Source organism: Lathamus discolor, chromosome Z (assembly GCF_037157495.1).
Source record: "Lathamus discolor isolate bLatDis1 chromosome Z, bLatDis1.hap1, whole genome shotgun sequence".
Taxonomy (NCBI): Eukaryota; Metazoa; Chordata; class Aves; order Psittaciformes; family Psittacidae; genus Lathamus; species Lathamus discolor.
The window spans coordinates 44,527,100-44,553,709 of record NC_088909.1 but is presented as its reverse complement, the minus strand read 5'-3'; the positions used below and the strand labels follow the sequence as shown (position 1 = coordinate 44,553,709).

At 37.5% G+C, this 26,610-nt stretch overlaps 1 protein-coding gene across 5 annotated transcripts in view; it reads right to left on the bottom strand.

Annotated features, from left to right (window-relative positions):
* Positions 1-26,610, bottom strand: part of YTHDC2 (YTH N6-methyladenosine RNA binding protein C2) — a 33,352-nt gene that overhangs the window by 5,956 nt on the left and 786 nt on the right. For 2 of the 5 annotated variants that reach the window (XM_065661131.1, XM_065661133.1), the window contains exons 3-25: positions 22,913-23,109; positions 21,040-21,239; positions 20,336-20,502; positions 16,868-16,970; positions 15,469-15,625; positions 13,743-13,850; positions 12,504-12,652; positions 11,978-12,113; positions 11,507-11,633; positions 10,416-10,481; positions 9,304-9,482; positions 9,051-9,147; positions 8,879-8,966; positions 8,696-8,776; positions 7,690-7,772; positions 6,544-6,649; positions 6,243-6,362; positions 5,654-5,926; positions 5,031-5,157; positions 4,304-4,509; positions 3,574-3,769; positions 2,340-2,449; positions 899-1,191 (exon numbers count right to left, since the gene is read on the bottom strand). In XM_065661131.1, coding sequence (XP_065517203.1) covers positions 899-1,191; positions 2,340-2,449; positions 3,574-3,769; positions 4,304-4,509; positions 5,031-5,157; positions 5,654-5,926; positions 6,243-6,362; positions 6,544-6,649; positions 7,690-7,772; positions 8,696-8,776; positions 8,879-8,966; positions 9,051-9,147; positions 9,304-9,482; positions 10,416-10,481; positions 11,507-11,633; positions 11,978-12,113; positions 12,504-12,652; positions 13,743-13,850; positions 15,469-15,625; positions 16,868-16,970; positions 20,336-20,502; positions 21,040-21,239; positions 22,913-23,109 — 3,369 coding nt within the window. Of the gene's footprint in view, positions 1-898; positions 1,192-2,339; positions 2,450-3,573; positions 3,770-4,303; positions 4,510-5,030; positions 5,158-5,653; positions 5,927-6,242; positions 6,363-6,543; positions 6,650-7,689; positions 7,773-8,695; positions 8,777-8,878; positions 8,967-9,050; positions 9,148-9,303; positions 9,483-10,415; positions 10,482-11,506; positions 11,634-11,977; positions 12,114-12,503; positions 12,653-13,742; positions 13,851-15,468; positions 15,626-16,867; positions 16,971-17,245; positions 17,424-20,335; positions 20,503-21,039; positions 21,240-22,912; positions 23,110-25,369; positions 25,480-26,228; positions 26,408-26,610 lie in introns of those variants that run through there. The other 3 variants (XM_065661132.1, XM_065661130.1, XM_065661134.1) reach the window with 3 other exon arrangements.

The window sequence follows — 26,610 nt, the reverse complement described above, 5'->3', positions numbered from 1 at the left end:
GCTATGAGGTCTCCACGCAGCCTTCTCTTCTCCAGGCTGAACAGCTCCAACTTTCTCAGCCTATCTTCATATGGGAGGTGCTCCAGTCCCCTGATCATCCTCATGGCCCTCCTCTGGACTTCTTCCAAAAGTTCCATGTCCTTTTTATGCTGAGGACACCAAAACTGCACACAATACTCAAGTGAGGTCTCATGAGAGCAGAGTAGAGGGACAGGATCCCCTCCTTCGACCTGCTGGTCATGCTCCTTTTAATGCGGCCCAGGATAAAGTTGGCTTTCTGGGCTGCGAGTGCACACTGAAGCTGCCTCATGTTCATTTTCTCATCAATCAACAGCCCCAAGTCCTTCTCTGCGGGGCTGCTCTGAATCTCTTCTCTGCCCAACCTGTAGCTGTGCCTGGGACTGCTCTGATCAAGGTGTAGGACCTTGCACTTGGCACGGTTAAACTTCATAAGGTTGGCATCAGTCCACCTCATAAGCGTGTCAAGGTCCCTCTGGATGGCATTCTTTCCCTCCAGCATATCAACCAAACCACTCAGCTTGGTGTCATCAGCAAACGTGCTGAGAGCGTACTCAATACCACTGTCCATGTCACCAACAAAGATGTTGAACGAGACCGGTCCCAACACCAATCCCTGAAGGACACCACTTGTTACTGGTCTCCAGCTGGACACTGAGCCATTGACCACAACTCTTTGTGTGCGGCCATCCAGCCAGCTCTTTATCCACTGAGTGGTCCACCTATCAAATTGATGTCTCTCCAATTTAGAGACAAGGATGTCATGCAGGACATATAGGACATATAGCATAGAACAGTGTATTCTTTCATTTGTATTTCTATTGTTAATACGAGAAATTCAATTATGATCTACAGTCTCTAGAAGATCTCAGAAGCTTACTTTTCTGCATTAGAGGAATCATCAGAGAATTCAGTTTCTGCCGAGCTTTTTCTACTGTTGGTTGACCTCCATGTACATGTTACAGGAAGTTCTTCAGAAGTCATAGGTCTTGGTCTCTGACCAATTCCCGAAGGCTGCTGCAAACCTGCAGACTGTTCTTCAGCACTTAAAACAGCTACAATTGCTCTTACAGTTGTTTCATCAACTTGCGACCACGGTTTAGAAGGAGCTCGCATACGACGCAGAAATAAGCTATGCCACTTCTGTCTGAGTTGCAAAAGCAAACCAGCAGCCTGTAATGCATTTCAATTCTGTTAAAGGCTAATAAGAATTAGATCAGACAGGTAAGAGTATCCTACATCTCTTCTACCTGGCATTATCTGTTATTCTAAAATGAACAGTCTCTGAACTGAAAGGCAAGAATAAAGTGGTAAGGAGCAGGGGGGAGAAAACCCCGCATATAAACTAAGCTATTATCTTTTCCTTCCTCAGGCCCAAGATAATTTGTAAATGTTTTATTTCATTTAACTCTTCACCAAACTTAAAATCATATTGTAAACCCTTTTTCACTTCAAAATTCTATCAAAAAAATTAAAAAATAAAAAATTAAAAAAAAGTCACACTTCTAAACACATCTAGTAGAGACAGTTTTATTATTACATCTGAAAAGTCCAAGTATTTCATAACCTCTAAACTACTCTATTTCCTACCACAGTCAGAGCTTCTCAAGTGCCTGAAGACTTCAAAGTGTTTGCTTTTTTTCTTTTTTTTTTTTTAAATCCGACAGCAAATTTTTTCCAGTGACTCCACCTTCAAGAGCTCTAACTTGTCATCCTCTCAGAGAAGAAAATACAAAGTTGTGACTGCTCACTCAATTCTTGCTCACATTTCGGCTAATACAGCTCATGTTAAGGCTCAGTGTGTGCTGGGAGCAGTTCCATCATGTCAAAATGAGAGCAACACAGACAGGTCAGGTGGCCAGAAAGAGCTGAAGGCAGCCACTATTACTTCCAGCTGGCTGTCTCCTGCAGCCGGTATCTCCAAATGACAGGTTCATCAGAATCTACTAATTTATGGAAATGGACCAAATGTCTAAGCTGGAAGGTATAAAATAACACCTTACACAAAAAGCTTTTGATGCGGATCCAACAGCAGCTGGACTACTGAGGCTTTCCTGCGATGGGACTTCCACTTCCCACATGCGATGCCTGCACCATTAGGGAGGAAGGTAGACCAGTCTGGGCAAAAGGGGGTTGAGATCCTGTTTGTTTGTTTTATTTCTTAATGAGCTCATAAAATAAAGGCTAAGTCTCAGAGTATGTTATTCTGTAAATCTGAAACCCAAAAATCTTGGTTACCTAAATATTTCAGATTTTTTTTTAGCAAGATGATATATATATTCTTCTAAAAGAAGCAATCATTTAAGTGATACATTACTTACTTCAGGGTCCAGTCTAAAGTGCAGCCATTCATCTAGTTTCAGTAGTGCCAAATTAGCAGTTGTTTTGTCCTCTACTTCACTATCACTGTTATCATTAGATAACCCATCCCCTGAATTAAATATAAAAGGTACATTAACATTTCTGTATTATCTCCAACTACATACAAAAAACTGAACACTACTGTATTATCAGCAATAAACCCATTTTTCTTCTAAATTTTATTTAAAAAAATATAAATATATGTAAAGCCACTTTTTAGTTTTTGCAAATACACCCGAGTGAAGTCTTTGCTTCAGTTAGCAGAACTGAAGTATCCAGCCCTGTTGAGGTCCCTGCTATGTAAACACTTGTATTGATATGATCTAACCACTAATGTCCCTTCATCAGGATCAACAACCATTATCAAAATTCTGTGTGAAGCTGTTTGCAAAACCATGCATTATGCTTTATTTCCTAGTAAAACAGCAGATTTAAAGACCCATTAAGAAAATAAAAATCATATACACATATGGCTAATTAGTAGGATTGTGATTTTTTAATGTGTAATTCAATCAGCATAAACACTATTTTAAGGGTAACAGTTTAAGAGCACAACAGGAAAGCTTCAAAAATAACTTGGGACTCTGATTCAAATTACTATTTCTAGAGAACTGCAGCAGCAAGGAATATTTTTGCTTCTATTCCTATAGCACTCTACTTGAATTTTAACAAAGGAAGTTTTTATATACTATTACTTCTAGTTAATAGTATAACTAGTTGTCATTAAAAATTACCACTAGAAAATTATCTTTGAAATGCATATTTCTGCTGGAAGTAATATGAGTATTTACCATATTGACAGTTTCCACATTATTATTCAGTTTGAACAATCTGGTTCAAAATATCAAATAAACTAGTCTGCAGAAAAACCCCATAAATACTACACTTTTCAACATTACTTTTGTCATTAAACATTTTGTTTCCATTTTTTATTCCACTACAAACTGTACTGCAATTTCAGAAACTCCACAGCTCTGTAAGTGTAATTTATGAATATGAATCTACAAGGATTCACAAGACTGAGACCTCTATTACAGAACTTATAAACTATTCTTGCACAGCTACAGGTACTATGGCTCTGTCATTTAAAGAATTTGGTAATATATGTATTAAATATTCTTGAAAAATAAGCCTTCCATGTCACATGCTAGTATCTAATAACTTAAAACACTTCAAATCCAAACTCTGCTATACCTTGAAAGGACGAAGGCTCCTGTAAAGCATTGCTTGGCAATCTAGCTGGTCCACAGAAGAGTGACACAGTGACAGGTGTTACAACAGAACAGCACCTGATATTTGCTATCCTATGAGCTCTTGTCATTTCATCAAATATAAGCCAGTCTGTAGGGAGTGCCTGAATGGCTGCAGCTTGCCCATTTGCAGGGGGAATCTGTGCAAGAGCAAATAAGGGTACATTATCATACCATCTGTTTGCAATTAAAATTTAACATATTTCACATTTTATACATGTAGAAATAAATACATATTTATATGCACATAATCTCACACAAATAAAAAAAAGTGAGAGAGAATTCAACCAGACTCACAAATTGCTCTTCCTCCTTCAAACAAAACATTTTGCTTTTAAAAAAGGATCTAAAATAAATCAGTTTCAGAGGAGAACTTATTCCTGCTACTATGAGCAAGGACTGTTTACATCTTTAAAAGTTTTGCAATTATTTATTTAATTTTTTACTGTTCTCTCATTCCATCTAGAACAACAAAATACATTTTGATGAAAGAATATCGGAAAAATAAACTACCTCCAATTCTTTATTTTACAACTGCCAGGAAGAACAATTTTTAAAAATGTAGTGTTTAATGCACATGCTGCTTTTAAAGTACTGACAATTATGAAGAGACATTTCTAAAACGTTCAATAGAGTGCTCTTTTTCATGAACTATAAATTCAAACTGATTTTACCTTTTTATACTGAGGCTGACTAAGAACAGATGTAGGATGAAATCGCACTTTCTTCTCCTTTGGTCCAGTCAAAACCAGGCTTTCTCTGTCTACATGAACTAGATTGGGATACATCCCAGCCACTAAGGCAGCTTTAACTACAGCCCAGTTTTCAGAGTTAGTATTAACATCTCTGATATCAGCTCCTCCCCTGGCTCTAACAAAACCTGAAGAAAGAAGAGGATAAAAATTTGTCGTATTTGCTTGCATTTAAGTTCGTTCTTTTTTGCTTCTCAAAACAAATTTGACGTGAAGAAAATGAAACAAAAAAAAAACCCCAAACAAAATCCCCTTACAAATTTGCTGACTTAACAGAACCAAGAAGAAATCATTATACTGAAATCCTTTGTGATAAGGGGTTTTATACTAACATAAAATACAACTACTTTTTACAACACAAAGACATTTCCTACCGAAATAATATACAAGAATGTAAAAATCCAAAGAAACATATGTCACACTGAAAACCAGTGGCATGTGGAACAATCAGAGCACTTTCAATTAGATCAGCTGGTCCCCAGCCACACTTCCTCACTCTAGCATCTGCATGAGTACATACCAGTCTGTTTCAAATTAAGGAAAGAAAATTACATCGATGAACACTATTCTTGTTACAGTTTGTATACCCTTGTACTATGTAAACACTTGACTCCAAAACTATGTTGAATTTTTTTTCAAATCCATTTACCTGAAGCTCTAAGCTGGCCAAGCAACTGGGTTCTCATTCCTACAATGATTTCCATTGTGGCTTGAGACAAGAAGTTCTTTTCACAGAAGGCTCTCTCCCAGCCATCACTGCGCGCCTTCTGCCATGCCTGTAAAGAATATTTTACATTTGCCTATTAATTTCACCAGCTAAAAAAGAAAAAAAAAAACCATCAATAAAATGAAGACAAAACCAATCAGAAAGAAAGGAAGTTTATCAAACCAGAATTTTTGTTTTCTGGTTTAGTACTTTGTTCTCTTTACCCATTCCTCAAATTAACACAATGATCATTACGTTATTGTAAAATCATTTTATTATTATCAATATAATTATTTTAAGTTATCAGTCAATGTAGCAGGATATAAAGTGGCACCTTGTTGGAACACTTAGAATTTAACCAGGTTTGGAAATATAAACAAAAAACCTGATAAAAAGTGTTCCCTCACTGATTTATGAGTCCAACATACAGGAAAACCACTAGGCAAAAACAGTTTCTTCTCTATGGACTTAATAATAATCATTCTACATGCAACTTTACTGGTACATCATTTACATTGATATGTGATCTACTCTGATTAATACCCTTTCTGAAAATGAAATAATACCTGGAAAGCCCTGAGAAGCGCCATATGGTCACTAAATGTTCCTGCAGTAAAACGTTTTCTACATAGCATGGCTGCACGCTTTTGAGAGGCCAGTGCAGGTAGGACAAAAGGGTCTCGATATGCAAGAGTGCAAGCAATAGTAAGAATAGGATCCAGGCACTTCAAAACAACAGCACATAGCACCATTTTACCAAGGTGTGGCTCTACTGGTAATTCAGTGAGATGATAGCCAAGTTCAGTGAGATATTCCCAAGGGTCCATGGCATCTATTGTCTGTGTAATCATAAAAAAGGGGGGGCGGGGGTAAGTGGACAAAATTTACAATAAACACAAAGTATGTGGATACTGGACATTAACTAAGAAAGCAAGTCAAACCCTTAACAGTTTCAGATGAGATTTTTAAGCACTCTCTTCCCTTAACATGGAGAAATACATCCACACACATAAAATTAGACAACACGAAGACTCAAAGCACCCTTAAGTGTTTACACAACAGTCTCAGTACAAAAAAAAACTCAGCAAGATATGCTGCCACACCACAAATATAAAATCAAACACAATTCCCATCTAAAACTATTCTTCAGCTGACCTTCAGTATTTGCACAGCATTTCTCACAATTAAAGCTGGTGGAGGATCAGGAGCTTTCATAAGAAAGTCAACAATTGGACAATTAATTGGAGCCAGAAGTTTTGTGTGTAAACAAAGCTCCTGCAAGTTAAAAAGCAAAAACAAGATTAAGATTGGGCGAGAGAAAAAACCCAAACCAAATCAAACCAAAAACCACACACACACACACACACACACACAAAGACAAACACTTTCTCTGCGTTAACAGTATGGTTTGATAATAATACATTTTTAAAGTTATAATCTGTAACTGAACATGCACCTGAAGTGGCACTCTTAGAAGTTCTGGAGTCTGAAATTCCAACATACTCTGAAATCGAAGCCTGCTGAAGAGACGAAAACAGACTCCAGGCTGACAGCGCCCAGCCCTTGAAAATGAAATATAGGAAGCTGTTGAAAATCAGACATTCAAAAAACCCAAAAAAACCCCAAAAAAACACCATACACATCCACAAACTTAAAATGCAAATGTAGAAGCAGGTCTAAGAAACAGATAATTTTGTCATTAAGTGTAAGTCCCACACAGGAGTGACAGCTTTGTAGTACATGGATTATTTCTGATAGTATATTGAAATATATATATGTATCTCCATTAGAATTTTGCCCCAATACTGAAAGATTTGGAGAAATCAAAGTAAGATCTATCTAAATATAAAGTAATGTGGGTTTTTGTTAACCTAAGATCAATCCAAATCTCAACTGCCCTTTGCTATAAGGAATATAAGTAGTAAATTTAATTTCTTCCTCTTCACATGGCCTAAACAATTCAAAGTTAAAGGCAGTAAAAGGAAGAATGAAGACCAAACAACTTGTGAGTGAAGGGACTGAGATAGTAAATGCTCCCATTCATACTCAAATTCCTGCAGGCTAATGCCAGTATAGTATCTCCAAGTGTAGGCATTTGTTGGTACATAACCCCTCAGCCCTCACACAAACTTGGGAAGGAATATGATAAAGGCCTGATAAACCATGAAGAGTTTGTATAAGGTGAATAAGGAATCAGTGCTCAATGTCTCCAACATAGCAGTAAGGGGACATCTATTAAAGACTATCAATAGGCAGCCTATTGCCCACAGGTAAATTGTGAAAAACCTTATTGGACACTGTGTCTGAGGGTGCTACATGCTAGAAAGTGGAAGGAGAACAAGTTCATGAGGAAAAAACAATTTAGATCTAATATAAGCTTTGGGAAATTCTTGACTGTCACTTTTCTGTGATTTGGAAAATGATTCCAAGGAAACACATGCTGACTCCTCACTCTTCTGCAGAAAATTAGTATCGGCCATTATCCAACATAATACTGGACTAGGCTAACATTACCCAATTGCTATTACATTGTGCATTTTATTCTTAACATACAAGATGGTGGATATCTGCAAAATAAAATTCAGTATGAAGCATTTATTACCTGCCTTTTCTCTGGATAGCACTGGCCTTTGAAATCCACACCATTTTCAGCATTGTAACACAGCTCAGTGCATCAAAAGACTTCTATAAATGCAAAGCAAGGAATAGAAAATGAAGACTGACTAGGGTAAATGAAATAAATTATCATCAACAGAAGCTCTCTAAATAAAAATAATACTAAGAACCATGAGCTTCTGGCACAAAGGTAGGTTCTAAAGTACTTAATTTCAAGAGAATTTATGCTACCTCCTTTGCAGTATCTTTGTAGAAACTGCTACACAGTTTTCTAAATTAGAGATTTCTAGTCAATAGGCAATTGTAAGTCAACAAAAGATACGGGTTGTGTTTTGTGGTATCACAAACCAAGCAAAACCATGGTATCATATTAAACAGTTTTCCTCTTTGACTTGAAAATTACACCCTTATTTTCCTACATTTGATGCAACATTACACACAAAAAAAACTGTATTAGCAATGAGAACTTCAGATACCTGGTTTGAGTGTCTCCTAGGAAATCTGGTTTTATTTCCCAACTCATATAAAAGGTCCTAAACTGCCTCACTAAGCTATCTCATTTTTCTTGAGCAATCAATTAGGGAATATGCACTCAACATATCAAAAACAATGCTTAAAAACTTAATGGATTAGATTTGGGCTAGATACAGTTACAGCACAAAGGGAAGTCCTAGTGTTCTCCAAGTCTCAGGAAGATGGTGGTCTACACTGATGGACTTGTTATAAAAAAAAAAATCAAATAGAAATACTATATTCATATACCTATATATATATATAAACATGTAGATATATCAACCTGCAATAGCTTTTACAGGGGATTTAAACAGCTAGCTATTTACAGTATTGGTAATAAAACAAACGGATGTCAAAACCTCAGTGAGTTTTGTCATTCGACATGCACTACCTCTCAGACTACTATGTAAATCCCCCAAATTTATGTATTACGAACACTAGGATACATATTTCCCAAAACAAGCTCAAGTCAATCATACCTCTTTCACCTTCCCTGAATCAATAACAAATACAACATCATTAACTGTTACGCTGGTTTCTGCAATATTAGTGGAAAGAATCTGCAATTAAAAAAAGAAAAGAGTCTATAGTGGCTGAAATAGCTGTAAAAGCAATGACAAAATAGATCAACATAATATCTCACAAAGTCCTTAGATACTTGCTATTTTGCGGATGCCAGAAGGTGGACTTTTAAGCACCTTCTTCTGATCCAAAGTCTGCATATTTGAATGAAGCATGAAAACTTGGTATCTAATGCAAGACAAAGAACACATTTAAAGGATTTTTAAAAGAAACAGTATAAACTCAAGGCAACCATAAAATTAGAGGTTCTACCTGTGAGCATTATCAGCAAATCTCTTGTCATCAAAAAGAATACGGTCCCTCAGGTTAACTATTTCATCATATCCAGGAAGAAATATTAAAATCGCTCCTAAAAAAGAAGTTGGTTTGCAGAGTTAACATATGTCAGCACTCTGTATACTAGGCAGTTGGAAGGTTTTACCTATTTGGAATTACTGAAAAAAGAGCACAATTCATCAGAAGCTGAATCCACAATGATTTACGGGGAGTGCATGCATATACGTACCAGCATCACAACTACTACAGATGTTATACAGTAAGTGCATAATCAGGTCCAGATCCACTTTTTCATCATCAAAACTGTGATGATAAGCTTTCAACAGTTCTCTGTCCTCTGCATCCAGGTCACTACCACTTGTTTGGACCAGGGAACTTTCATCCAGATTTCCAGATTCCACTGAAGCACTAAAATACACAAATACATAGGCCAGAATCAAGGTTGTTTGCTTCAGGTTTGCATTCACCCATCAACTCAAATTTAGATCAACAAGACTACTCATCTTGAATTTTAATTTTAAAGTGTAGGAGAACAACATCTCCACAAAACTATTACCATTCACTGACTTAAGTCTTACCTTAGCAAAGCACGCAACTTCAATTTTTAGCGTTAACTTTATTGTACTTTATTGAGACACAACCATAAGCAAATGTGACAGAACTCAAGGTATAAAGACTGCATCTGTTAATCTGTTAAGGGAAAACTATTTAAAAGAAATGTATTTTTCAAAAACCTCACTAGCATAACAGTTAAGCAGATATTACACTAACATAAACCAAACTGCACTAAGAGAAATAATAATAATACAGGGCTCTACACACTGAAGCTACTGTATCTGCAAATTAACTGAAAACCAGTTCCTGAATGGCCATGTTACTCATATAAAGTTTCTTTAATATGCTATCATGTTTCAACAATACCCAATAGATTTGTTTCCAGAATAACCATCTGAAATTAAAATGGTATATGGTATAGAATGGGCATGTCCTCTGTGTATTTCAGTTACTACAATCACACCCTGCCTACGTAATATAATAATGATAGGCATATCCATATTAAGGTGATAAGTGCTAATAATAAAGAAATTCCACACCACTAGAACTATATTTACCCAAGGAGTCATGCAAACATAATCACTATGATACTGAATACAAACAAACTTTTTCTTCCACAAATACATTTTCAAAATACTCTTATTCTCAAATAGATCTTGCTATTTAGGCCAGATTTTACAGCATAAAAAGATATAATCTGTTCTGACTGAACGACGATAAAACCTAATCTAAGAGCATTAAACCTTACATATTTTCAGCAGCTTCTGCAAATTAGTTATAGCTTACCTGTAGGACTCTAAAAGGTCAACAACCTCAGTCTGCCCAAAGCGTTTAGCCCAGTCCAAAGCCATCCTGAAAAGAGTTGCGTAAAAATCTGTATTAATTTCTCACTTCATAAGATGCATATGAATAGAATGTTACATGAGGAGACAACTGATTCTGCACTTCTCTATCCGTTTCTGCATTAATGTTTAATCAGTGTTGCTATTGCTGGATCTGCAACTTCCCATTTTAAAGTGCATGAACAGGTGTAGTAGCAATCGGATTTCAGGTAACCGCAAAAAGAAAATCCCAGTTTTATACAGAAGTACCCTCAAACATGCAGAAAGAAATGAGGAGGAAGAATGTGCCTTTCCTTCAAAAAACATACACCAGTGTGCCAGGATGAGCCATGCCTTTTTGCAGTACCCTTTACTAGCTCCTTTAAGTCAACCCGAGGAGTCATATCCCCTATCTTTCTCTCAAAAAGGCATGAAAACATTAGGCTTTTTCATGTCTTTGAGTTGTCCCCCTCACAATGCAGTTCACTCTGTTTTCGTTTTAAATTACATTCTTCATGAATTTTTTCACATATCATACCTCTGGAATCCTAATTCTTATCTTTACATACTAAAATTATTTAGTATAGTTCTCTGTTTATATGAAGACACAAAAATCTGAATTTTTACACATTCACACATTGTTTGCATGATACAATATATTTACAGATATAGCAAAGATCTTTGCATATGTAATAATTTATTTTTAAATCCAATATAGGTTAGTCTCTGAAAATAAAATTGCCAAACATTTTAGATCTAATTTAATCAATACAGCAAGAAACATTCCAATTTTTCTTCTAACCAGTGTGTCAAATCAGACTCATTGAAACCAAGAGACTATATCCCATATTGAGACTGTTTAATTAAAATCTGAATTTAGCATATATGGAAAATAATGTGATAAAGAGAAGTCAGAAATTGTTTAAGACTGTCAAAATATATTAGTGCTTATAACAGTCAGATAAATTAGCAAATTAGTTTAGATGTTATAGAAAGTTGTTTCTCCTTTGTATCTTGACAAATAAATCTATCTTTCAGTTTATCTGTTTGTTTTACCAGCCATTGGATGATTTGCAGTGGATACTTGCTCCCATACTTATCAGCTGTTCTACTTGACTCAGAAAGCCTCTCCCTGAGGCAATCATTAGTGCAGTTGCGCTGGTTTCACTGTGCCTATAATCAACTGAGAAATACAACAGACATCAGCAAACCTAATACAAACATTATTTTTTCAGCAAAAGGTAGTATAAAAATCACTTTCAAAATCCACCCGGAAGAAAATGTTTCCTCACTTTACCCCACTAGTCAGTTCATGCGAATTTAACACTATTTTAGAAACATGCCAACACTTCATATAAACCTCATTAATTTTGCTAACCCTATTATTTTTTTTCACTACACACCAGAATTCTAACATTTGAAATTGGAGACAGAGTAGCCACAGAAATAAGAGCCATTTTGTGGTGCAGGTTGTTGGTTTTAGTTGGGTTTTTTGGGTTTTTTTATGCAATAAGATGAAAAACTTACCACTGACATTTTCAGTTAAAATGAGGTGGAACACCTGAGCAAAGGAATCAACATCTTTATTCAACCAGATATCAGAAAGACATGAATCCATTTCTTTTATTAGCCATGGCTCAAGGCAATTCACATCTTTCTCAGCCTGAAGAGAAAAAACTACATTGAAAGATGAATCTCCTCCAAGAGCGGTCTTTATCCTCATGTATTAGACATGAAGAATTTGAACAGTGAGTTTTCAAAGTAACAACCAGAAATACAGCATTCAAGCATCAGTGAAAGCGTTTATTGTATCATACGCAAGTACCTTAAACAATGGCAGTTTAGCCATTTGATCTGAACAAAAGATATGTACAACCATCATAATTGAAAAGCACATGTTAGCCAGGACCATTCACACTAATAAAAAAATAAAAAATGTTAATATCATTCTAGACACACAAAAGGAGTAACACCTTTAGAAAACAGTTTTTATATGGGTAGTAATAATACAATGCAGATTTAAACATCTCTTACAACAAAAGGAAAAACTTACCAGTTGATTAAATAGTGTGTCACCACTATCATCCAACAGATTATACTCCTCAGTTGCACTTGGGACAGATCTTTGTCTTTGAGATTCCACTTTGGTATTATTTTCCTGAGCAGAGCACCACTCAGTAAGACTGCTTTGCTGTTTCTCCTCTAAAATGCATAAAGTTTTGTTGTTCGTTGTTTTGGTTTTTTTTTTTAGTCATTTTTATTATTGTTTTCAGTTACAAAACCCACTTATATCAAGTCACAAAGTTACCTATTCAATCTCCTTTTATTTAATTCTCTTATCAGTCTAATATTCCATTATTAAGGGCACCTGAAGGGCACCACTGCAAACATCTGCTATAAGAACAGCACAAAAACCACCATTTGGGTGCTTAACCCTAACTCTCCAGTATTCCAATTTAGTGTATTCAAATGAGCTTCCTAAGTAAGTATCTTCTACGCCATGATCAGTTCAGATCTTTCTCCAGAAGTGAAATACCAAAGAGAAGTGATACAGCTCCTGCATGAAACAACTAACTTTTGTCTACAAGTAGAAAAAACAGTAGAAGACATCCGTGTGCCTCAAGTGAATTTTTCTATACACAGTGACCAGAGTTAAGCACCACGATAAACATACAGTTAGTACTATACGGTACAGATTTGGGTTTTGCCCACTTTTTTTTTTTTTTGAATACAGACTATGATCATTACTTTCAGTTGTCAGGAAAATGTCTCATATGTATACACTTAACCAACTGCAAAGCAACTACATTAAATTCATGTGTGTTAATGCTTCTGGGATACATATTGAATACATCCATGTCTCAAGAATGCAATGAAGACATTCCTAATGAGAACCACATACGTGCAAGATGTACAAAATCATGCCCTCTTTAATGGCTGCACTTCAGTTTTCACTCAAAAGTCAGCACATAGTATCTTCTGCTTCTACAGTTTTCATCTAGGCAAAGTCCCCAGTTATATGCAATTCAACTCCTTAATAATGAGGAAAAATTTAACATTTATTAACTGAAAGCAAATAGAATGTAACCACTGAAAGTGAAAAACTTTCTTTTTGAAGTTGCATAATCTACTTCAATAATGTAGACATTGGGAACTTAAAGATACTTGCTGCCATCTAACCATTTCTCATTTAATATTTTGACTGTGAAATTTTAACAGAATAATTCTATTTATTTGTTCAATCAATCAGTGAGACTCAGTGCCAAACCTAATAATTAAGAAGTCCACCAACCTCGCTGCTTCTCTTTTTTGTATTTTACCATCTCTTTGTTTGTGTACCCAGTGCTTCGTAAAATGTCCTCCAAAAACATCTCTTTAACTTCAAAAGGTCTTCCTTGTACTGAAAGTATAAATAATTCATACAGTATTAACAAATGTCTTGTAAGGGTATCTTCACTGGAGTTTATTTTCTTAAAATTCTGGGCCACAAAACAAAACAACATTTTAAAAGGGAAACATCAGCTACGTACTTTATTTATCACTGATCTCTTCAATTCTATTAAGTGTTATATAGCAAGAAATGCTCCTAAGATTGACAGTTATTAATTGAATTTTTATCAAAATAAGAAAAAGAAAATAACCATTTTTGTTTAGTGTTACAAAAAAGAATTCACTGTGTAAAACTGACACCTGGATTACAAAATCTAACAGTAATTAACGCAGTTTTAGTGTAAGATCCCACAGGCATATTAGCACCTTTGTATTAAACTACTTTATTTCATGAGGAGTGTATGAGGAGATGGGACTTCTCTCAGCTTCCTCAATCACCTCAGCCAAATTTGGTGCTTTTGACTAAATACTTCCTGATGAATGAGACATTCCAGGGGCCTTTATCTTCTAATAATTCACCCTGATTTCTTTTTCAATATCACTGTTTTCTAGAGCTTATTTATGGACATCAAAGGATTCTTTTTTACAGGAAGAATTAAAACCCCTACATTCTGATGTGTTGTCTGTTAGCAAACATTTGCCATAGCCGAGTTTAAACGACCCAGGACTTTTTTTTTCAGAAAAAACAAGCTACAAGTTCACATACTTTTAGAAGCTGTCAGAGAGGAAGTCTTCCAACACTGATCACAAACTCTGTGTACCACAGGAACCCAGAACTACAAAATGCTGTTTTCTGTGGTCAGGATTTTGTCAGCTATATTGTGGAAGGAGGATCAAATCTTTTTCATTACATTAACAAAGTATCTTAAACCTCCTCTAATTCTTAATTCTCAAAATTGGAAAAGGGAAAGTATCTTTTCAGTTGTGATTAGTCTGTGAAGACTAGTATGTGATAACAATATAACCACTCAGGTAAACTGGAGAGATTGCCATCAGAATTTCCTAAATAAACATATGAATAAATGAACAGGGAGCTACAAAAAGAGTAAACTGGAAAGCCACACAACAGTTACAACTGAGATTTCCCTTCTCCAAAGAAAATTTTGGAAAACATTGAAATTGTGTAATTTCCAGATTCTTCTTCAACAGTCTAAAAGCCTTATTTTACTAGGCAGAAATTCAGAACTGTGAACTAGAAATAAACACTTCAATCTCCAAAAAACCCCACCAGACTTCTTTTTCAGGAACATTCACTAAAATAAACAGATCATTTGTAGAGAAGATTCTAAAGAAAGTGATCCTATCCATGTTCTGAGCCTGCTGAACTTCTTGAAAAAGGCTGACATGCAGACAGTCTACTGGACTGTCTTGAAAAGAAAGCATTTCTCTTAAAACCTTCTTCTCAAAACAGTTACACTTTGACATCATTGTTGAAAAAGAAGAGGACTGCAAGGTGCCAGAGGAGGTCAACCATGCAGAAAATTTGTAAGCCAGAAGGGTGAAGAGGAATAAAAAAAAGGGAACATAAATCTATGTTCCCTTACTCAGATTGGTTTACTACAGTTTAATAAGATCTCTAAGTCCTAGGGCAGGTATACTCAGATTTAAGAGTTTACATAAATACTTACTGTGTATTACTGGGCAACTTCCAAAATACCTAATAAAGAGATTTGCATCTAGAGCAGCACTAGAAATAATTAGTTTTAAATTAGCGTGCTTTTGCAACACATCTCTCAGTTTTATTAACAAGAAGTCACTGAACCTATCCCTCTCATGTACTTCATCCTATAACAAAAGGGGAAAATAAAACAGAAAACAAAAAACAAATAGCAGGTAAACATCACAGATCAAAAACAATAACTTTTTAGAAACATGAACTTTAAAAAAAAAACAAAACTAAAATATGTGATTTGCCAGCACATTATAAATGCATTAAAATGTGTAAGTCCAGTTTAAGTGAGAATTTTTTTAAAAACTATCCAGAAGTGAAAAAATATTTCAAGAGGTTTTATAAAGACACCAGAGCAGACTGCACTGGTAATGCACAAGCCACACATAACGATTTCAGAGGTTAAAGTGAATATCTGAAACTTTTCGAATTCTTGTATTTTAATTTCATTTTCAGGATAATAATACAAACCCAAATCCTGCACATCTTATTTTAATAAATTCTCGCTCACTGAATCATAATGGATGAACAGTTAGAGAAATGTATGATACCACATAATCAGAAAAAAGTTGAATTGCTTCAATCCATTAAGTCATGCACAAAGCTTATAATCAATTAAGGCACATGACTGATTAATCATCTTTGCTGGTGTGTTCTGTTTTGGTTTATATTATGAACTTACAAAGCAGGGATACAAGCACAACATTTTAGGCTACAGTCAATAATGTATAAATCATTCTTATACTTTTTTTCCATTTAGTTTAACAGACAAGCACCTAAAATTACAAATTTTTCTATCTTCAGCAAGGAAGAACTTGTGTTAAACATTCTGGTTCCACTGATTTATCAAACCGCACAATAGAAATAATTACATACATATACGTAAACAAATACACTTAAATAATGTGCTCAAAATTAGATGACTCATTATCTTAAAAACATTTGCACAAACAAACAGACTGCAAACCTGATATTGCTAAAACAAGTACACAGTACAAGAAATTCTCACACACACTGAATCATGTATCTACATTAGCCTCCCTAGGACTTTTCTGCTGACAGAGGCAGTTCAGAAAAAAAAAACTTAAGAGCTCTGTCCTCCAAAACTGCATCATGATTCCCAAATTAATTATTGGCATGGATGTAAAATAAGATAACTTTTACTCACCAAAAGAAATTAAAAAATCAAAAATGTACATGCTACAATAAAGATTCAGTAAGGCTCCAATGTTAATTTACATTCTAACCAAACAAAAATACCTTACATGCTCAGCAAATTAATAAAGAAAACTAAGATCTCACCTTCCAGCTAACAAGTAACACATACTGTAAGAGCTCACATGAAACAGGATTCTTACCACAATAACATGTGTCACAGTTGATAGAGTGCTGTCTCCTGCCATCAGTGTGCGAAGTAGTACACCATTAGTGCAAAACGTTAACAGTGTCTTTGGAGAAACCCTATTGAACAGTTCAAAAAGATTCTTCAGTTTTCTGCACCATTTAAATGTGGCTAGCTTCCCACCACTTACTGAAAATTAAAGGATTTAATAGCTGCTCACCAGCAGAATTACAGTTCTCTCACCAAAGAATCCATGCACGTTATTTCTTTTAAACTATGCCAATTCCCAGAGAGTGCCTAAGCAACCTTGGTGCTTATGCTCCAAAACTTCAACGGATTTACTAACAAAGTGAGATTTAAATTTATAAAAATAAATAAGCAAGTGAAACAGAACCTTGAGAACCTCTGCATGTTGTTTAATTTACTGGAAAATTCAGTATGGACTGCATTGGAAAAACAGATTCCAGTTCTTCAGCATATGCTTGGATACAGTCTTTTATTTCCCTCTGTGTGGTGAGTTGACCTTGGCTGTAAACCAGGAGCCCACCAAAGCTGCTCTATCACTCCCCCTCCTTAACTAGACAGAGGAGAGAAAATACCAAGAAAGGCCTGTGAGTCAAGATAAGGACAGGGAGAGATCATACATCAGTTACTATCATGGGCAAAACAGACCTTACTTGGGGAAATTAGTTTAATTTATTACCAATCAAATCACAGTAGCATAATGAAAAGTAAAACCAAGTATTTCCCCCACCCCTCCTGTCTTCCTGGGCTTTACTCCCAGATTCTCTGCCTCCTCCCCTCCAGGGGCACAGGGGGACACAGAATGGGGCTTGCAGCCAGCTCATCACACATTGTCTCATCCCCCTGAGAGTCCTCCTCAAGGGGAGGACTCTCTCCTGGTTTCCAGCTGTGATAGAGTTACTTTTCCTCCCAGTAGCTGGCACAGTGCTGTTGTGGCTTCAATCTGAGAACAATGCCAGTAACACACTGATGTTTTAGTTGTTGCTCAGTAGCATCTACCCTGATCAAGGCTTTTTCAGCCTCTCATGCTCTGCCAGTGAGGAGGGGCATGGGAAGCCAGGAGGAAGCAGATAGAGGACCCCGACACAAACTAGCCAAAGGGGTATTCCTTATCACAGCACATCATGCCAGTAGAAACTGATCGCCGCTTGGATTGGGCTGGGTATCAGTCAGTGGGTACTGAGCAGTTGTATTGTGCATCGCCTGTTTTTCCTGAATTTTATTCTTAGTCTCTTTTTTTGCTCCCTATTATTAATTATTTACTTTGCTTCAATCAGTAAACAGTTTTTTATCTCAACCCTCAGGTTTTACCTTCTCCTGATTCTTCCCCCCATCCCACCTGGTGTGGGAGCAGTGGAGTAAGTGAGTGACTGCTTGGTATTTAGTTGGCACCTGCAATTAAACCACAACTCTTCACACTCTTCTCCTGCTCCAACATGGGGTCCCTCCCACATGAGACAGTCCTCTATGAACTTCTTCAACCTGAGTCCCTCCAAGGTGCTGCAGCTCTTCAGCAACTGCCCCAGCATGGGTCCCTGCAGGATCACAAGCCCTGCAGAAAACCTCTCTAGTGCAAACTCCTCTTTCTGTGCTGCCACAGGTCCCACCAGGACTCCACTCCAGCAGAGGCTTCCTGTGGGATAACGGCCTCCTTCAGGCATCCCCCTGCTCCAGTATGGGGTCCTCCATTGGCTGTAAGTGGAATGTGCTCCACCATGGACTTTCCTGGGCTACAGGGGCACAACCTACCTCACCATGGGCTGCACCATGGGCTGCAGTGGAACCTCTGCTCTGGTACCTGGAGCACTTCCTCCCCTCCTCCTGTGCTGGCCTGGGTGCCTGCAGGGCTGTTTCTGCCACGTCTTCTCACTCTTCTCTCCAGGTGTAATTGCACAGTTGGGTTGGGGTTTTTTGCGATGTGTTTCACCCCCCTACCCCCCCTTCTCAAATGCATTATCCCAGAAGTCCCACCACTGTCACTAACAGGCTTGTCTTTGGCCAGCAATGTGTCTTTGTTGGAGTTAGCTGGCATTGGTTATGTTGGACATGGAGGAAACTTCTAGCAGCTTCTCACAGGTAGACAGACCCCTTCTACCAAAACCTTGACACACAAACCCAATACGCTGTATGTGACTGAATCACAAAGAAATCAGCTGATCCTTTTCAAATGCTTTTTCAAGAATTTCAAAATCTTAAAAAGTGACTATTCTAGTACCTGTGGCAGAGTTAGCTGTACAAGTAAAACCAGCAATTGCCTTTATTTTCTCCAGCACTGCCACCTTAAGTACCAACAAGTTGCTCTGTATTGTACTCTACAGTTCTTTCCCTGAAGATGTGAGTTCGTAGTCATTATATGCATATTTGTTTCCAAGTTTGGAATTCATCCCTCCTTTGCTTTACCCATCTCTACTCTTGCTTCCTCAGTAGCCTTCTAGAAATCATCATTGTAAATACCTCCAGCCCACATCTTTTTTGCCCAAAGTTGAAAATATTGCCATCTCTCCTTTTTGATCTTTCTCTTGAGTTTAATCTGTTGATTCTTCTTAAGCAGGATTTTCTGCACTGCTTCCAGTAATTCTTCCGTTTTTATTTGACCTATACTTTGTTCTGCTTCAGCCAGCATCATACTTCCACATATTAACCATCCACTTTATTTGCAGTTCATCTTTACTAGTTCTTTTAATCCCTTAATAGCCTTGTAAGCTTTTGTACACATATTCAAATTCTTCTTTAACTTGGTTTTGTTGTTCGAGTGCACTAATTTTCATTAGCTACACGATATCTTCATCCATACAAGAAATGGCTATACCTTTTGCCATCTTCTCACTCACATGTCAATTGCTGCTCATTCCTGGAAAATCCCGCTACCTTCACAGTTCACACAACCTTCAGACTTTCATCAGTTCCTGCTCTCCTTTAGGAACAAATTCCTCAAGTGACTTAGGAATCTCTACTTTTGTGTCACTTCATGCTTTAAACATCAAAGCTGAAACAGAGTAAATTTTACCCAAACTATACTGGTAAGTAATGCTCAATATTAAAATGTTGCTTTTTTCTTTTTTACGTCCCCTATGAACTTTCACTGCACAGCATTCATTACAGCATGGTGGTCTTCCTATCTATTGTTAAACCTGCAGAACTTCTGGATCAATATCTGTTAAGTTGGCAGAAAAAGAGAGGAAAGTGTAGACTTGATCTGAAAATAAGACAAGGAATTCCACACAACACCCAAAAACAAATCAAGACAAAGCACCTGCAGTTCACTTAAAGACAACTGACTACAAGAACTTGCAAAATACAGGACAGACACTGTCCTTCTCACTCTTAAATATTCCATGACCTGAAATAACATAACCTATCTATACTTATTTGCTAGGCTGTATCCCAAATACATTGTGGTTTAAATGTACACAAGACTAAAGATACCAACATAAGATCAATTGACTTTAAGAAGTAGTACCTGCTTTCTAATCGGATCTGATAACCAATTGTCTGGCCAATCTTTTCTCTTCTTTCTGCTGCCACTCTTTCAGCCACAGCAACGGCTGCCAAGCGTCTTGGCTGAGTGCAAAATATACGGCAAGGAGTTCCAGTTTTGTAACAGTCATCAAGAAGGAACTGAGGAATCTGTAAAGAAGTGGTTTAAATTTACTTTTTAGTTTGATAAAGTCAGCTTGTTTACCATAGTGAAACAACTGAACTGCATCTCAGTATTACACAGGTGGCAAAAGAATTCACTATAGAATTATCATTGCAAATGTATTTCAAATAAATTTCTGATTCTAAGTTTAATCTGCTTCAGAAAAAATCTATAAAAAAAAAGAAAAAGGTTTTAACACAATAATATTCTACTCTAGACATTAAGAGCAGAACTAGCTTTGGAAGCAAAAGGGCTAAGGAAAATCATAGCTACCCTTCCTTCAATATTTTACACTATTTTAATGAAAACCTAGTATTTATCAGAAAATTGTGCAGAACTATTATGCTTTTAGAACACATCTGCTGGCATAGTATTTCAAAAGCAAGAAAATTAATTAGAACACAAGACTTTCAACTACACAGCAAAACTAGCATAAAGAAATCCTGTATTATAGAAATATTATAAAATTTGCATTAGTTTTGTATAAATACTGTTATCTTTGTTATTTCATTGAAGAAACATACTTGAGTAGTTTTTCCTGATCCAGTCTCTCCTACAATCAAAACAACTTTATTGTCCTTTATTATTTTGACAATTTCTTCCTGTTTTTCAAAAACTGGTAGAGACTGCCTGAAGGAATCAAACTCTGACTCCCCTCTTTTCACTGGAACCTGGGGTATGCCATTGTTAAGTCGTCCACTTGTCTTGTTCACTTCTCTGTTTTCTGTAAGAGAAGTTATCAACTTACTTACTACAAAGGGTCACTAAAACACTGCTTTCAAACAGTACATAAAATTGAATATTCCTGACTTTATACGCACCCCTACTGATGAAGTGACAAACCCATCACACATTTAAAACCATATTCATAACAACACATTCTGTTACAATATTTGAAATAAATATTGTTCAAATGAGTTTTTACTTTCATAGATATTTTAAGCAAAACGAGACTACCCAGGGCATTGCTCAAAGTCAAAAAAGGTCATGAAGAGCAAAAATAGAAACTAAACCTAAGAAAAGCAGCCTGGCATATTTTCCTGGACTTTTATCAAGTTTACGTATTCACACCTCCATACTGTGTCCAGAAATATTCACTGTACAGTTAAGCCCCAAAATTACTCAAGCACGTCTTCTTAGAAAAAAAACCCCTTCCTTTTATATCCTCCCTGGTCTTTTATGACCTCCCTTCAGTCAGTTTTACATAAGCTACTGCTCTAGTCCATGAAATTCATCTTACCATACAGACCGAACCATGCTGTACTTAAACCACTGAACCCATGAAGCACACTGTCATGTATTAGAAAATAATGCTTAAGTAGCCAAAGCACCCACATATCTTTGTAGAAGACTACTTCAAATTCAGGACCGCAAATGCTATTCTATAATTCATCAATAATTATTTTTCCAGAAGAATGAAGATCTTTTGTAAATTCAATTATACGTATTTAATGGGATTAACAGATTAATATATTAAATTTTAAGCACTGTCTTCTCAAGACAGACACAGGCCAACAGAAGAAAGAGCCAAAAACCATTCTAGAGAAGAAAGACAAATTTTACAGTATTCATCACCTTATGCCTTACATCTCTAAGGAACTGCTTTTATTATAGTTTCACTCTGTTCATTAAACAATCCTATTAAACAACTGAAACAACTGAAAAAGGAAACTAGCAAAGAAAGCACTTAAACCATGAAATAGTATTAGTCAGAAATATCCAATGGAACAAGGCATACTGGTACAAGTGTTCTGCACGCACTACACCCAGCTTTGCACACAGAAACACAACATAACTCTTAGACTCATAACTGTTAGAGCAATGATCTTGTTAAAAGCATTGTTTAAAAAAAACCCGTATCAGAAGTTTGCCTTCCACTGAACTCTTTCATACTGTAGAAATCAAGAAGTCTATATAGTAGTTTCAGAGGGACCAAATCTATTTTAGAAAATGACAAAAAAAAAACCACCCAACTTATTTTGGGAGGCCATTAATTTCTTTAAGAACAGCCAGACTCATTTTCTCGTAAGGGTTTTCTTACAGTCTTTTTCCCCCGTCTCACCTCATGGAACTTGTAGGACCTCACATTTCAGAAACGTACTTGCAAATAAATTTGCCTGGAACTGGTGTAAAGATTTAAAAGTAACTTTGCACAGGGGAGACATGGGAACACAGGTGACATGACTGCTCAAGCTCCTCATGACACCACTTTTAAAAGACCCTATATTAACAACTGAAAGTCAAGAAAATTAACGGTCTGTGGTGGGGGAGGGTGTCAGCTGGGATGGTAGAGGCAGGAAAGAAAGGGGGTTGTTTTGTGGCTGCGTTGTGAGTTGCTGATTTTTTTTTATGCAGTGCTGAATCACAAGTGCGTATCAGAAGACACACTGAACATACCAGATTCAACAGCACACGCATTTCCTCGCTCTGTCTTTGGCAGAAGTTCTGTTCGTTCTTTATTTGTTACAGGAAATCTCTGAATTAAATTCCGAACAGCATGTTTTGTACTGGGAGCCAAGACACAAGTCATTATTGCATGTGCTACTTCTGATCCATCCTTCTTCTTCACAGTCAGGTATCGATTTGCTCCTTTTCTGGCAGGGAAGGAAAAAAAAAAAAAAAAGGTACTTTCAGAATATGCAACCTATTTAGATCTATTTAATGATCTTCAACCACAATTGTTAAGTCCCAAGCACAAATACAGGCTGGGCAGAGAACTCTTTGAGAGCAGCCCTGAGGAGGACTTGGAGGTGTTGGCTGACAAGAAGTTCAGTATGAGCCAGCTTTGGTGTGCGCCGCAGCCCAGAAACCAACTGTACACTGGCCTGCATCAGAAGGCCTGGGCTCAGCAGTGGCAGTCATTTTTCTCCTTCTTAGTAGCTGGTGCAGTGCTGTGGTTTTGACTTTCAGCCTGGGAACAGCGTGGATAACACCAATGTTTTTAGTTCCTGCTCAGTAATGTTTACTCTGACCAAAGACTTTCTGAGTCTCATGCTCTGCCAGGGAGGAGGGGAAGCTGGGAGGAAGCAGAAACAAGACACCTGACCCAAACTAGCCAAAGAGGTATTCCACACCACAGCACGTCGTGCCCACTATATCAGCTGGGGGCAGTTACCCAGAAGGGCTAGATCATTGCTTGAGTCAGGCTGGGTATCAGTCAGTGGGTGGTGAGTGGTTATATTCTCTTCCCTTGTTACTTCCCTTATCATTATTATTATTGGTGGTAGCAGCAGTGGTTTTGTGTTATACCTCAGTTACTGGACTGTTCTTATCTCAACCTGTGGGAGTTACATTCTTTCAATTCTCCTTGCCATCCCTCTGGGAGCCAGGGGGAGGAGGTGGGGAGGGCAGTGAGAGAGCAGCTGTGTGGCTGACTGAGTTTAAACCATGACACCAGCAGGGCAAGGGAGGAGATTCTCCCCCTCTACTCCATTCCCAGGAGACCCCACCTGCAGTTCTGCATACAGTTCTGGGCCCCTCAACACAACGAGGGACATGGACCTGCTTGAGTGAGTCCAGAGAAGGCCATGGAGACGCTGTGAAGGCTGGAGCACTTCTGCTATGGAGACAAGCAGAGAGAGCTGGGCTTGCTCACCCTGAAGAAAAGAAGGCTCTGGAGAGACTTTACAGGAGTCTTTCAGTACCTAAAGGGGCGTACAAGAAATCTGGAGAGGGACTTTTTACAATGGCATGTAGTGCCAGGACAAGGCAGAATGGCTTTAGGCTGACAAGACGGTAGACTTAGATTAGATATAGGGAAGAAATCCTTCACTATGAGGGTGGTGAGACACTGGCAAAGGCTGTGCAGAGAAGCTGTGGATGCCCCATCCTTGGAAGTGTTCAAGGCTGGGCTTGGGTGTGGCTTGGAGCAACCTGGTCTAGAGGAAGGTGTCCCCACCCACAGCAGCTGGGTTGGAACTAGATAATCTTTAAGGTCCCTTCCAACCCAAAATATCCTATGATTCTTTCAAGACTGCTGCCAAATTATTTTCACATACAATGTTGTATCTCGAAACTTCCAAATAATGTCCTACATAGCATAACACACACAAAAACAACAGAAGAATCCACAATATCCCCCATAAAAAACACCCTCCACTCACACAAGGTAGTACAGCACAGACACTGCAGACTTCAGATGACTACACACAGCATAATCCTATGATTAGGCCTTCATAATGTAACATTGTTCTGCTTACCTTTCTGTAAAAACCTATCACTATGTTATGTCTATCAACAAACAGACATAACAGACAAACAGGCAGCCTTGCAGTGATATTCCAAGCCTTAACAAAATTCAGTAAAACAAATTAGACTCCTAGGGTGTTAATTATCAAAGATGTACAAGGTAGAATTAGAGCCGAAGTCCAAACCATAACACTGCATTTGTTCTCAGACTGAACTCTGACACTAAAATGCAAAGTACTGTTGTAAACACATTTGAAACTGAACTATCTTGTGCCTGGCCTACAACGATGTATCAACACTTTGAAAATTACTTCTCAGGGTCACAAGTTCACAAAAGGTCACACCAAGAAGCTGTGTCAGGGGAAGTTCAGGCTGGACATCACGAAAAAGTTCTTCACTGAGAGGGTGGTCTCTGGAACAGGCTTCCTAGGGAGGTCACAGCACCAAGCCTGCCAGAGCTCAACGAGCATATGGATGATGTCATATCGTTTAGTGTTAGGTAGTCCTGAGAGGACCAGGAATTTCGACTCGATCCTTATGGGTCCCTTCTAACTTGAGATAGTCTATGTAAACAATTACCCATAATACTACAGAATCTAACAGGGAACCACTCAGAGACAGCTACAAATTTCTGAAAGAATCAAGATGGATTCAAGAAGGGTTTACCTGGTACACCTGTACAGCCTGTAAGCACAGGCACTGTACAACTTAAGCATGTTCCTGCTAACCGTCTGCACGCATCTGACAACTCCAACACTCCATGTTTCCAAAATATGCTGCAAGGACATGCAAGTTCAGCCAAATTTACTGTCTGAGGCACCTCGGGAAAAAATCAACTATACCATTCTGAGACTGGAACCATGCTGGAACAGCACTATACTTGAATAAGGTCTTCTGAAATCAAGCTATACATTCAACACAATCAGTGCTGAATACACTTATCTGTATTTACTGAACATTACATATGACCAAAAATGAGGAGCAGCAAATGCTGCTACAGATTAACAAAAGTCTACACAGAGACAACCTCCAGTATCTGAAGGGGGCCTACAGGGATGCTGGGAAGGGACTCTTCGTCAGGGACTGTAGTGACAGGACAAGGGGTAATGGGTTAAAACTTAAACAGGGGAAATTTAGATTGGATATAAGGAGGAAATTCTTTCCTGTTAGGGTGGTGAGACACTGGAATCGGTTGCCCAGGGAGGTTGTGAGTGCTCCATCCCTGGCAGTGTTCAAGGCCAGGTTGGTGAAGCCTTGTGTGGGATGGTTTAGTGTGAGGTGTCCCTGCCCACGGCAGGGGGGTTGGAACTAGATGATCTTGAGGTCCTTTCCAACCCTAACTATTCTATGATTCTATGATCCTAACAGTTATATGTAATGCTCCTGGAACTTTCCCTTTCCTGTTGCTTTGGCACCTGAACTCCCAATGGAGCCAGATTCTCAGCTTTTAAGCAAGCTCATCAGGTCAATAAACATGGGTTTTATCTTCAAAAGATCAGAGGAGAGTAATAAAAAGAAATGTTACCACACTTGCATATGAACTCCCTTCTGCACTTCTCAACAGAAAAACCTCCTTTGGACGTGCTCCTCCAGGTTACACTTTATCTGTTAAGGTATGAGATTCTATGCAAAACCGTTGAGCAAACAACAGTACACAAAAAACAGAACAGATCTTGGCTTACCAAGACTTTTTCATGGACCCATGAAATCCACAAAACAAAGGCAAGCTATCTCAAACGAAGCAGATTTTTTTTAGTAAATATAATAGAAATAACGCAAAGCACAAATACCGTTGGGTTTATGTTACTTTTTAAACTATTGTCTCTAGCACTATTCCCTGCAACAACACAGGATATGCTAGAAACAGATATTTTTAACACGAGTCATACATTTGCACAAAAAAAATT